Here is a 12,093-nt window from a genome sequence, read left to right on the forward strand (position 1 = left end):
TTAAACTGGCAGTAACTTGAACTCGTACACTTCACTAGCGGAAATCGAGGTAGCATTATGTATACATATAGTTTTTATTAATCTTTGTTACTATAAAGAACTCTATATTTAACAATGATAAATTATATTTGTATGCTTGTATTTGTGTGTATGTGTGAAGGAATGACTCCATGGAGTCACTCAGTGGCGCTCTGACAGCAGTTAAATATATCCAATCTCGTTATCCAATAATCCATATATATTTGTTGAGAATTTTTAATAAATTAACTTGGTTAATAACAGTAATTGATGCACGCGCACAGCGCTTAAAACACGGGCGCAGTGCCAGCCGCTGATAACAGGCTTATTCGACGGTGCTGCAAGATGGGTGAAACGTAAGTTGAGGCTATATCGGAGCTTTCAGTCAGCAGTCAGCAGTCTACTTACACAATACGAATGGTGTTGGTGAAGCCGGAGCCCTGCTTCCAGCCAGTGACAATGACCACAGAGTCGCCAGCCTTGATGAAGCCGTTCTTCTTGCCCACTTGCAAGCCGAACTGGACACGCACATCAACATCCTTTAGCCAGTCGCTGAGGGCAGGCTCTGGGAAATTGATTGCACATGAGATTAACAAATTCAAACCGAGGGACGTAACACCTACCCTTGTAGATAAGTGGCACCAAGCCACGGTACAGATGAGCCTGGCGAGCAGTTTGCGCGAAACGCGTGACGGCAATGATGGGGCAACGTGGGCGATACTTGCTCACCAGGAATGCGGACTTGCCGCTGGTGGTGATCACCACAATGGCGGCTGCCTTGGCCTTGTTGGCTGCCTCGACAGCGGCAATAGCCGCAGCATGGGGAGCATCCAGAGTGGTTGCGGAGGCTGCGCGCACCAAATCCGCAAATAGATTTTGGTGCCACAGGGCAGCCTCGGCCTCCTTGCAAGTTTTGGCCATGGTCAATACACACTCCAGAGGGTAGTCACCCTTAGCTGTCTCACCAGACAACATGACACAATCAGCGCCATCGAGCACAGCGTTGGCCACGTCCGAGATTTCGGCACGAGTGGGACGTGGTTTCTTCACCATGGACTCCAACATCTGAGTAGCGCAAATAACGGGCTTGCCGGCCTTGTTGCAACGTGCGATCATTGCCTTTTGGGCCAGGAACACCTTCTCGGCGGGTATCTCAATGCCAAGATCACCACGAGCGACCATGATACCGTCACTGGCCTCAATGATCTCGTCCAGATTGTGCATGCCCTGCTGGTTCTCAATCTTAGAGATGATCTTGATGTTCTTGCCCTTCTCGCCCAAAACTTTGCGGATTTCGGTCAGAGCGGCAGCATTGCGAATAAACGATGCAAAGATCATGTCCACATCCTGCTCTACACCGAACTGCAAGTCAGACTTGTCCTTCTCGGACACAGCTGGCAAGTCGACGGGCACGCCGGGGAGATTGACACCCTTGCGGGAGCCAAGAGCACCACCGTTCTCCACCTCGCAAGTCACCGTGTCCCCGGAGACCTCGCGCACAACCAGCGAGATGAGTCCATCGTCGACAAACACGCGATTGCCTGGCTTCACCACGTTGACAATGTTCACGTAGTCCACATAGACAATCTCCAGAGAGCCCTTCTCTAGGAATTCTTTGTTGGTGGTCAGCTTAATGGTCTCGCCCTTCTTCAGCTCAATCTCAGCAGTGCCGCTGCCGCCGATGAGACCAGTACGGATCTCGGGACCCTTGGTATCCAGGGCGATAGCAACTGGGTGCTCGTATCCCAGCTTGGCCGAATAGTTCTTAACAGCCTGTCGCACATTGGCCACCGTCTCAGCGTGGTATTCGTGCGAGCCATGAGAGAAGTTCATGCGCGCCACATTCATGCCAGTGGCGATCATCTTCTCCAGCATCTCGACACTGCGCGATGCGGGTCCGATGGTGCACACAATTCCCGACAGACGCACATGGGGCACAGGCGAGTCGAACTGCAGGCGGCACATATGCTCCAATTGGCTCTCAGCTCCGGCAGCCATGTTTTGTGGTACTTCGTTTGGCTGCAATAAAAATGAATCGGGTATCAAATAAAATTTCCAATAACCAACATAATTATCGTTGTCAATGAGGTATAATAAACTTCTGCTGACTTTGGCGGATTATGGTTCGTTATATCGATATTCGCCTACCGACACGCAAATAGAGAGCGACACAGAGTGCGCAAGAGCGGGCATCGCACGCATGAGAGAGTGGCAGCTAGCGAGAGTGGGAGTGGAGGTGCGACAGACGCAATACGAGAGACTGACAGACGGAAGAGATTTTATGCATCGGCAACGGTGCGGCGCTGCATCTGTGAAGGTCACAACTTTTGCATCTGCTATAAGCCAAAAAAAAAAAATTAAAACAGTTGCATAATAATATTGCCACAAAACTGTTGGAATAACTGCTTTAATTTCTTTTTAAGCTGATACGCATATCTTTATGGATATATATACATATAAGTTTAAAATGTTCCGCGAATTCTGTACACTGTGGGGGACTCCTTACCTTCAGCTTCGGTGCCTCATCATAAATTGTTACGTTAACCATTTTGTTGCCTACTAGATTGACAGTGTATAAACCACGACAATTATATTTCGAATGTTGCCCAATACGGATACGGATGATACGCACAAAACAGATACTGACGATGCGTTGTATGGCAAGAATGATTGCGTTCAAAACCTAAGCGCAACGGGGTTTTTCACACAATGGCATAAAACGTTCGACTGGCCGAGTCTGGGTGGAAAATTTTTGGCAAAAGCATTCAGAATGTCGGTAATGCACAATGAGCGCAAAACCACGAGACTCTGGTGAAAATGCCAAACGAACGCTTCTCCCGCCGAGCCGAGAGAGCGCGGCGCCGCCAGTGGTGCAAACAGGCGAACGGCAAAGACAAACGGCAACAGGCCACCCCTAAAAAGCCACCCAGCACAATAACGAGCGGCATTTCGCAAAAGTTTATCTCTAGAAAAAAGCTCGATATTTAGCTGTCAGACTAGCGGTGCCAAGCACGAAGCTCGGTCAGCTGGCCATATGTCTGAGCTCAATATTACTTGTGATCGGTGAGAGTGTAAACAAAAAACTGATCGTCAGCTGTTGGAAGCCGAAAATAAACACACACTAAAAGTATCAAAAATAAAAGCAATAAGAAATTCTAATTATCAGCTGTCGAATACGGAAAACGCCGCCGCTGACAATGCCGCGTTAGCTGCTGACCTTGAATTGAACGGAATAATATAATCTCCATACCGCATAGCACGCATGCTCTATATCGCTCTATCTCACTCCCACCTGCCACATGATGCGATTGCGTGGAAGGCGCCAGCTGGGGGGTGCTTGACGCGTGACACGCACACCACTAGCAGAGCTTTTGCGATGAGCGCTTTAACGAATAAAAGCAACAGCAACAACAGATTAAAGAAAAAAGTTCTCTTTCAGTGAAAGTGATTTTAGCAATTTCCAAAAGGCTATTGGACTCTGCCCTTGAACCTGCTTACGAAGGACATAGTCACAGTAAATGAAGTTACAGTATACAAATTACGCTCTGTTAAAAGTCGACAAGCAATCATATTCAACAAATTTAAATGAATTAAAGCCGGCAAATTTTAATCGGCGTTTAATTACTCATCGCCTTGTCGTGGGATTTCGTATTTATTTCATACATTTCCTCATACATATATGTATATAAATACATAAGTATATGTAAATATGCTGTGTATATATGTATAGAAGTGATAAAGGTATTCAATATAAGGTTAAAAGCAAAATAATTGACACTTGGTGATTATTATTGCAATTTCCAATGTAGTGTTTGCTCTGTATTTTTGCAAGAATGTATGAGTGCTCCACTGTGCTTTTGTATGGAATGACTTCTATTTCACCTTTACATATTTTTTACCCGCGCATCAGCCGGTCACACAATGAATATGTCAGTGTGTGTGTGTGTGTGTATTCCAAAGTCAGTGAATGTATGTATGGATCAGTTAATTTTCATAATACGGGTAAAGTGTTTGCATCATCGGCAAAGTAAAGCTTAATTTGGCAAATCTACTCTTTCATTAGGCATTATTTTATCGCTCTTATTTTATTTACATGAACTTATATGACGACATATTATTAGTAATATATATATGGTATGGAGATTATATTATATGTGATTATTATCACTAATAATGCTATAGTCCGTTTAATATCTTACCTTGTTTAAGTGTCGAAAATAACGTTAAGGGATGATGTATTCCTTCTCCTGTTTCGGAATATATTTATTTTAAATGCACAGGCTGTGTATACACCGTCACCAAAATACGAGCTGCGAGTTGGGGGCGATCTGTTTTGCGACTAAGAACTTTTTTCGATATGCCGCAATAGAAAGTTGAAGTAAATTAATATCGAAAGACAAGTTTTAATCGATACCTTTCACGATATCTATTTTCGTTACAACAATCGATATTTTTTAAAATTTGCATGATTGACACACTACACTATAGGCTTTCATTAAAATATTTATTACACATATTTTAAACATATATATATATATATATATATATATATATATATATATATATATATATATATATATATATATATATATATATATATATATATATATATATATATATATATATATATATATATATATACTTCGTTATACGATATTTAAAAATAACATCATATTTTGAGTGTAGTGAAAGTTCTTGCAGCTTTAAGCTATTTTGTTAAGTGCATCGATTAAAGCGTTGCATCTGATCATTGCCATATCCTGTAAATAGTTAACAGCATCGACGTGCAACACCTTATGCATTTGCAACTTTTCCTGTAAAAAGTTAATTTGTGCCTTTGATGGCCGATGAGGAAAACCTGTAAAAAATTGATTGATTTAACACTAAATACGATTACAGCAAGTTGAAATAAACAACCTTCTATGAGGCAAACGTTTGTATGGCATGGAACATTTAAGTTTGGTGGATAGCGTCGAATGTCCTCTTCTGTTACAGTGGATACATTGGTAAATTCAATATACATAACTTCGTATCTACGGGTAAACTGATTCGTTTTAATATCCATTACCTTGGCACGATACCAAGCATCTTCAAATTTGGCAATAACATATTCCCTGAGTCTGAAAATTTAAAAATGTATTTTGTATTACAGTGATTGACTGACTCTTTAATTTATATTTACTCACACAGGTTTGTATGGCTGCGTGTCCTTGATTTGTGACAAGCGAAAATGCAAATCGGAGAAATGACGTGCATATCGACTTTCAAAAGCGCCAATAATACCCCTTGAAACATTTGAATTGTCCACAATGGAAATGTCGATCCCTTCTCGCGAATTGATGACAATGCGATGCGTTTCGAAGGGCTGTAAAAATGGTATGCAATTTGTTAGAAAATATCTGTATAAATGAAGAAAATATTTCATTTAAATACCGCAATTAATAAAGGATCAGAATAAGTTTTAGCAATGGACGTGCTTGGCTTTTGAATATCTGCTTCATCTGTTTTGATATCTGTGGATATTTTGTTTATAGTTTTAAGATTTTTTATAATCTCCGAAGTGGAGTTGCCGTTTTTGGTAGTTTCAAGAGTTACAGGCGGAATGGTATTTAACTCTATATTAAAATTAGATGGAATATTTTCTTTGGCGTTTTCATGTTGATCTGATGATTCCTTATCTAAGCTCTGTAAGTTGTGTATTTTATTATTTTCTTCAACATTGGCAGCTGATATTTGTTCCTTTGTCAAATTCACTTCTTTATTGTTTAGAAATTGATCAGCTTTGGTTGTCGGTTGAGTTTCCAATTCAAATTCCACTTTAGGTGGATCCTCTGGCACTGAGATATCTGGCGTCGAATCATCCATTTTTGACTCTAAAGCTAAATTGTTCTGTGCATCTGATTTGGCACACACTAACTTTTTCTCAGACGGAATCGCACTACCAATGAGATGCAATTTTGATAAATATTCAATGATCTGTAAATTCAATGATTTGCCTGTATTTACATGCTGTAAATCTATTTGCCTAATATTGTCATACTGTACTATAAACCGCCTATTCTCGAAATTGGAAATGAACTTGAGGACTTCATGACTCATTGGTGCGTTCGGAACGCCCTTCAGCTGAAGCTCCATGATACTGCAAGGTAGTTGCATTATTTCGTTGCTTATCTCATGAATTTCAACGCTACCCCTTGGCTTGACAAAGCCCAAGTCCAGGAATTGAAGGCGCACACATGAGCCAGGAATTATTTTAACACGTCGGAATTGATCTTGATACTTGGCTAGGGCGTACGACAAGATCTTCGGCTTATCTATTTTGTTCATCTCTTTCCCCAACAAATTAACCTAAAAATACAGTTTATATTACAATGAAATATATTCAATATAAGCATAAATTCACACACAAACCTTTCGGCAAATTTCTGAATATTCCTTCTCAGCATTTTCGTTGGCCTCGCGCACAAAACAACGATTTACAGATCGAAAGCCGGTAATATAAATAATGTCTCCACTTAGAGGCATAGCTATACAAGGCGGAGCAACATTTATTTTAATATTCGTTTTCTTTGAAGTGTTGTTATTTAAGCCATTGTTGCTTTTGTTGTTGTTGTTGTTTTTGATGTTGTTGCTGCTGCTGCTGCCTCTTGCCGTTACTGATACGTCTGCTTTGTAAGCATTATCGTATTTGCGTCCGCTTTCTGTAGTTGCAGTAAGAGGAGCTGCTTCATTTTGCCTTTTGCCTAGGTTAGCTTTTTGTTCGTCGACTTTGTTAGCAGTGACGACATTGTCGCAAACTTGTTGAATACCCGGCTGTGACGGCATTTCCATAATACCAAAAGCTGAGCATTCTAAGGGATGCACCAGGGCGGGTATTGAGAAACATATATACCTATGACGTTGCCAGTCATTCAGCTGACATTTCTTTGAGCAATAAAAATCACCACAACGATGGCAAACTACACGGGTTTTTGTGCCACAGACCACACAGCATCCGCTGATTGCTGGCTTTAAGACCTCAAGGCTATCCATCCCGAACGACTTGGTTTTCACACTAATTTACACTTTTCAAATTCCCAACATTCATAGGAGATATGCGATGTAGGAAAAAAAGAATACTCGATATTTTGTATAGTATTTGCTATCGATTTAAGAAGTGAGCTTGCGATACTCATCGATGTAACGAGTTGGTGCACAATTATTTTAAACCTTATTTGTACTGGTATACTGAATATATTTTCAAATGTTTTTGAAAATAGCCTTGAAAATTGTATTTGCAATTTGAGAGGCTTTCAAAAGAAATTGCCGTACAGAGTATTGCTTTGGATTTTTATTCATAATGACAGAAGTTATAGATTAAATTTTAATGTTTAATAATGGCTCACTTTCCTCTTTTAAAACTAAGCTTGTTAGCTTTGAAGCAAATTAGTAAGCCAGTAGTCAAGAGCATTAAAGACAACGCTAAAACCAATGAGCCATTGCGTAAATATTTAATCGTCCCAACAGCACAAAGTAAGAAGTTTCTTATATCGTAGCTTTAAAGTTTGCGATATTGTATTATATACGATCTGTAGCCTATCATTGGATTGGGGTAAGAACAAAAATGCGAATACTTGGCATGAGTCAACCAAAATATATACCGCCCTTAAACAACGCGCTGGCAATCCAAACCGGAAGTGAATTAGTGGGTGAACTGTTGATCTTTATAATTGCTGTCAGCTTGCTATTACTGGAGTTCTCACGGTATGTTTCTTTTTTTGTTTTTGTAATTTATAAAAGAAAAAGTTTATTATTTATTAAAGGCAAGCGCGGAACGAAGCTTTGAAGAACAGTCAACATCAGGCTGAGAAGGTAAAGTTGAAAAATGAGTTGGAAACTTTGAATGATCGGGTTTTGAATCAAACACGCGAAATAATAAATCTTAAAGCACAGCTCGTGGAATTCATGGATCTTCATGAAAGCTAACAAAAATTGTTCAAAGTTTTGTATTAAATCAAATGATTTTCGGTTTTCTGTCAAACAATATGCTTCAACAATTTTATTTTTAATTTTTTTTACTCTAATAAATTTTGGTTATCGAAATGGTCTCTGCATATCCTATCGGAAAAATTGCTGTACTTGGAATTAAGCAGATCGCCACTCCATTCAGCAAAGTTTTAAAGACTTTTGCCCAAAACAATTCGATATTTAAAAAGTATATTTGTGCTCCGGCTGGTCAAATAATACATTGGATCGAGACAAGATCAAAAATGCACATGCTAAGACTACCTCAACCCAAAAGAGTTCCTAAGCTCTCGGAAGACATGGCTATCAGCATGGGAGCAAACCTTTTAAGCGAAGTTTTTACAATGGGCTTAGGCTTACTACTGATATACATCGAATCTTCACGGAAAGCAAAAAAGGATAAGGTGAAGAATGACTTACACAGAGAGAATCAAGAGAAGCTAAGAATAGAAATAGAAACATTGAATAATCTGCTCGATTGGCAGAAAAAACAAATATATATAATACGTGAGCAATTAAATGAATTTGAAAGAAATAGTCTTTAAGACTAAAATCACTAGTATTATTTTTGTAGATTCATTGCTTTTATTCGCATTTCAAAGCTTTAAGTCTCAAAATCTTTCATGTTCCTTAAATATCGATTAACACAAATCGTGTATCGTCTCGCGTGACCCACTCAACACGCCACTTAGAAAAAACAGCTGTGTTCGTCGATCGCCAGCCCTGGTTTGCTTCTAGTTTTCTGTGCCGAGATTTTGTAATATAAATTAATATAAGAGATGGTTATTGGAGTATTTCCAGCCGCCAAACTTGGCGTGCTGGCAATTAAACAAATTAGCAAGCCCATTGCCAATGTTATAAAGTCCAATGCAAAATCAAGTCCATTCTTCAGGAAATACATATGCATGCCGCCGGCACAGTGTAAGCCACATAAATTCATATGATATAAAGGTAATTAATGCCGCTCAATTATCGTTCGCTTACAGTTTACAATTGGGTGGAGGTAAAAACTAAGATGTGGGCACTGAATCTTGGACGGCCAGTCACGGTGCCACCTTTGAATGAAGCCATGGCCATTGAGCTGGGCGCCAATCTGCTTGGAGAGTTTATTATCTTTGCCATTGGCGCCGGTTTGCTAATATTTGAGTATTCCCGGCAAGCGATAAAAGAGAACAAAAAAAATGAGGCTTTACAATTGGAGAAAATGCAGCTGACGAACACGCTGACTGAAATGAACTTTCGCCTGGAGCGTCAGGATGCACAAATACGAGAAATGACCCGTGTTCTGGCGGACCTAGGTTCGTGACCATATATGGATATATATTTATACAATAGCTTTACTACAAAGATATTATCTGCTTCCTTTAGATTCACGCAGCATTTTTAAGTGGCACAAAGAACCCTTGCAGGAGTATGTGCCCTTCGATCCCAGTACACCAGATCAGAGCGCCAGCGCCAGAAATCCTAAAACATATTTGGGCTCATACGATCCCGAGGGCGGCATGACATTCCGTGCGCTCAACTATCTACAAACACAGATCTTTATCGATGGTCGCAATCGAAAGGGAAAGCAAGCACTGCAGCACATGGATGAGGTGGCTGAAAAACTTGAAAGATCATTTGGCGAGACGGTAAACAATGCTGCGTTGCCCGTGAAATCACTACAATGACCAAATCTGAATAAGGATCAGGATTTGGCCCTACTCATGTATGCACTGACACTGGTAGAACAATAGTTCGCATACAAAATGCCACACCAAATCGATAAACTGCTTGATTTAAACAAATTTAATTGTTAAATCTACTTATATATACTATATATAGATAGGTTAAAAGTCAAGTGTAAATGTAAATGTATTTATTAATTTTTATTGTTACTGAAGAACAAACTATGAGAGATGTTTAACAAGTGTGTATGACTTCCTATCCTTGATAAACGAACGTCTGTAGCTGTCGCAGCTCTTCGCCTGATGAGGTCAGATCCCCAAGGTATTTATAGAACGATATGCAAATGTTGTAGAGACTACGACGAACAGCATAACGTAAATGATTGAAGTTGCTGCTGTTTGTGCGAAAGTTGGGCGTGCCGTTGGCCAGTCTGTCCAAATCACATTTGAGGCGATGCAAGGCCTTGATAATAGCCGGCAAATCATCCTGAACAATGCCATAATTATCCTCCTTAATGGATGCGACGCATATCTGAGCCAGCGCCTGCGTCAACCATATCACGGGCAGAGCATTCTCTAGGAGAAATTCAGTTTTGGCACCTTCGGGCTCGTAGAAGAAGTAAACGATGCCAGGAATACGATGTAGCACTTCCTGCAATAACTCCTCCAATTTCGTCGACGTGCGTTCACACCAGTTGGGTACACGGCGAATGCTATCCGTGCTCTTAGTATTCCAATCCCTGCTGGGACCTTCAGCATGTTGTGGCGCAACAACAGGTCGAATGCCATGCAATTGATTGTATTGTCGTAGCAGCAGCTTCTCTGCTAGAAGTGCGCTGCTCGTATCGCTGTAAATTGGCTGATCCACGTTGCTCTTTCGCATCGAATTACTAAGCTCATCGGTAAAGCTGTCCAATATGCTGAGGCATTGGTCGCAAAGTGCGCGCCAGTTAGCTGGCCGATTACCCGGCTCAGTGAGCTGGAAGATTTCACTACGCACTGACGAAGTTTGGCGTTGTGCTTCCTGATACAAGAAATTAGCAGCCAAACACTGTACCACATAAACATTGAAGACTCCCAGGCCAGCCACAATGGTGAGCTCCTGTTCACCGGGAACGGAAAGGCGATGGCGTGCAACAGTCATTGGAAGAGGCTCCGAGAGTATTGCGGCGTAAAAGCAACGCATTAGACGCATATTGCTAACTATCTGAGCGCCCAGCAACCAGGCATAGAATAGTAAGCGTCCATTGGTGATCACGTCTACAATCCCAAGCAGTCTGTCGTCCGTGTCCACGTTGAGTACAATACTTAGACGATACCTTAGAAATGTGCCGAATAGCCAAAATACAAATGTGTAGCAAATCGTCGGCATCACTGAACTCATAGGCGCCTTCAGCAGCGTAGCATAGAGCACTTCGCGTAGCTTCTCTGAACGCGACTGCTCAGCAAAGTCGAAATCAATGGAAGCCTCTTCCTGCATGTACTCGGTGGCAAAGTAATAGGCGCCAGCGCAAAGGCCCATGCCCAGCAAAAAAATGTGGTAAGAGTTCACACAGTCCTGGCCATATGCCTTGAAGATAAAGTGACTGTAAAGGTAATCAAATAGTACAATAATAATAATAATAATAATTATATTAAGGCGACATACCGGTAATCCGTGTGTAAATATCCTGTGTATAGCCATGCAGTTAGGTAGCCCACAATCGCATGAGCGAACAGAAAAAGTAGTTTTTGCGGACCATTGTGCAGCAGCCACCGATAGCGTGTGGGCCAATAGCGACGCTCGGCTAGATGTTGATGGGAGAGCGTCATTCCATAGAATACAATAGCGCCTAGTAATGGTATGCAGGCGAACCATGTGTAAAAGCTGCACACCAAGCGCAACGAACTCATAATCCAATTCAGGGGATGAAATAATTCAAAATTAATTAACAACAGAAATACGGTGAGCAATAGGAATTGTACGCCGACGCTGAGTAATACGGCGCGCACGCAACGGCCAAACAGCAGCAATTTACAAGTATTTAGAGCCGCCTCGGACATTGTTGCGGTCTTTTAACAACACCACGTTTAAGTAATTGAATATAAACAAATTGAAGTTTAGAATTTGAGAAACGTATGATTCCTGAAGTTGCCGGCACCGCGCGCTTTGTTGTTACCTATTCCGTGTTGCAGTGCTTAAATAATCGATATGAAAATCGATTTGGTTACGACAATAAAATTTAATTTTCCAAAGGCCAACTGTTGATTTTCGGAATTCAACTACTTTCTTTTCTTTCTTATTGTTCTATGAATAGAAATAATTAGTTGCTATAAATTTTACATGGCAAGTGAATAGGCACTACCGACATCAATTTTGCGGTAATACCACTGTGGTATAGTAACGTAACGTAAGCGCAAAATG

At 40.9% G+C, this 12,093-nt stretch overlaps 4 protein-coding genes and 1 long non-coding RNA gene across 8 annotated transcripts; 2 read left to right on the forward strand and 3 right to left on the reverse strand.

Annotated features, from left to right (window-relative positions):
* Positions 1-55: 55 nt before the first annotated feature.
* Positions 56-2,743, reverse strand: LOC6574677 (pyruvate kinase). Its single transcript, XM_002000672.4, has 4 exons — positions 2,525-2,743; positions 642-2,037; positions 427-583; positions 56-356 (listed from the first exon to the last, which is right to left on the reverse strand). The coding sequence occupies exons 1-4, from the start codon at positions 2,564-2,566 to the stop codon at positions 344-346; spliced, it is 1,608 nt and encodes a 535-aa protein (XP_002000708.1). The 5' UTR covers positions 2,567-2,743; the 3' UTR covers positions 56-343.
* Positions 2,744-2,978: 235 nt separating this feature from the next.
* Positions 2,979-5,490, forward strand: LOC122756995. 2 transcript variants are annotated; one of them, XR_006356879.1, is made up of 2 exons: positions 2,979-3,532; positions 5,209-5,490. It is a non-coding gene; the product is annotated as an uncharacterized LOC122756995 (long non-coding RNA). The 2 variants fall into 2 exon arrangements; XR_006356878.1 differs by lacking the exon at positions 2,979-3,532 and adding an exon at positions 3,539-3,759.
* Positions 4,646-7,061, reverse strand: LOC6574678. Its single transcript, XM_044008005.1, has 5 exons — positions 6,430-7,061; positions 5,452-6,366; positions 5,205-5,383; positions 4,936-5,138; positions 4,646-4,876 (listed from the first exon to the last, which is right to left on the reverse strand). The coding sequence occupies exons 1-5, from the start codon at positions 7,048-7,050 to the stop codon at positions 4,722-4,724; spliced, it is 2,073 nt and encodes a 690-aa protein (XP_043863940.1). The 5' UTR covers positions 7,051-7,061; the 3' UTR covers positions 4,646-4,721.
* Positions 7,062-7,207: 146 nt separating this feature from the next.
* Positions 7,208-9,928, forward strand: LOC6574679 (putative OPA3-like protein CG13603). 3 transcript variants are annotated; one of them, XM_044008008.1, is made up of 5 exons: positions 7,247-7,530; positions 7,593-7,761; positions 7,821-8,943; positions 9,009-9,320; positions 9,391-9,928. In XM_044008008.1, the coding sequence occupies exons 3-5, from the start codon at positions 8,802-8,804 to the stop codon at positions 9,690-9,692; spliced, it is 756 nt and encodes a 251-aa protein (XP_043863943.1). In that variant the 5' UTR covers positions 7,247-7,530; positions 7,593-7,761; positions 7,821-8,801; the 3' UTR covers positions 9,693-9,928. The 3 variants fall into 3 exon arrangements, with proteins under 3 accessions (XP_043863944.1, XP_043863943.1, XP_002000710.2); XM_044008009.1 differs by having other exon boundaries at positions 7,208-7,761; XM_002000674.4 differs by lacking the exons at positions 7,247-7,530; positions 9,009-9,320; positions 9,391-9,928 and having other exon boundaries at positions 7,622-7,761; positions 7,821-7,869; positions 8,151-8,529; positions 8,597-8,801.
* Positions 9,866-11,947, reverse strand: LOC6574681 (nucleoporin Ndc1). Its single transcript, XM_002000676.4, has 2 exons — positions 11,338-11,947; positions 9,866-11,275 (listed from the first exon to the last, which is right to left on the reverse strand). The coding sequence occupies exons 1-2, from the start codon at positions 11,730-11,732 to the stop codon at positions 9,946-9,948; spliced, it is 1,725 nt and encodes a 574-aa protein (XP_002000712.1). The 5' UTR covers positions 11,733-11,947; the 3' UTR covers positions 9,866-9,945.
* Positions 11,948-12,093: the final 146 nt, after the last annotated feature.

This window comes from Drosophila mojavensis, unplaced genomic scaffold (genome assembly GCF_018153725.1).
Source record: "Drosophila mojavensis isolate 15081-1352.22 unplaced genomic scaffold, ASM1815372v1 contig_231, whole genome shotgun sequence".
NCBI classification, from domain to species: Eukaryota; Metazoa; Arthropoda; class Insecta; order Diptera; family Drosophilidae; genus Drosophila; species Drosophila mojavensis.

Coding starts and splice junctions, on each gene's coding strand:
- LOC6574677 (XM_002000672.4), bottom strand. CDS start 2,566: ATGGTTAACGTAACAATTTATGATGAGGCACCGAAGCTGAAG. Junction 2,038..2,524: donor ATGAGGCACCGAAGCTGAAG/GTAAGGAGTCCC, acceptor TTTTTATTGCAG/CCAAACGAAGTACCACAAAA. Junction 584..641: donor GGTGCCACTTATCTACAAGG/GTAGGTGTTACG, acceptor TCAATTTCCCAG/AGCCTGCCCTCAGCGACTGG.
- LOC6574678 (XM_044008005.1), bottom strand. CDS start 7,050: ATGGATAGCCTTGAGGTCTTAAAGCCAGCAATCAGCGGATGCTGTGTG. Junction 6,367..6,429: donor ATTCAGAAATTTGCCGAAAG/GTTTGTGTGTGA, acceptor CTGTATTTTTAG/GTTAATTTGTTGGGGAAAGA. Junction 5,384..5,451: donor CTGATCCTTTATTAATTGCG/GTATTTAAATGA, acceptor CCATTTTTACAG/CCCTTCGAAACGCATCGCAT.
- LOC6574679 (XM_044008009.1), top strand. CDS start 8,802: ATGGTTATTGGAGTATTTCCAGCCGCCAAACTTGGCGTGCTGGCAATT. Junction 8,944..9,008: donor ATGCATGCCGCCGGCACAGT/GTAAGCCACATA, acceptor GTTCGCTTACAG/TTTACAATTGGGTGGAGGTA. Junction 9,321..9,390: donor CCGTGTTCTGGCGGACCTAG/GTTCGTGACCAT, acceptor TGCTTCCTTTAG/ATTCACGCAGCATTTTTAAG.
- LOC6574681 (XM_002000676.4), bottom strand. CDS start 11,732: ATGTCCGAGGCGGCTCTAAATACTTGTAAATTGCTGCTGTTTGGCCGT. Junction 11,276..11,337: donor TATTTACACACGGATTACCG/GTATGTCGCCTT, acceptor TTACCTTTACAG/TCACTTTATCTTCAAGGCAT.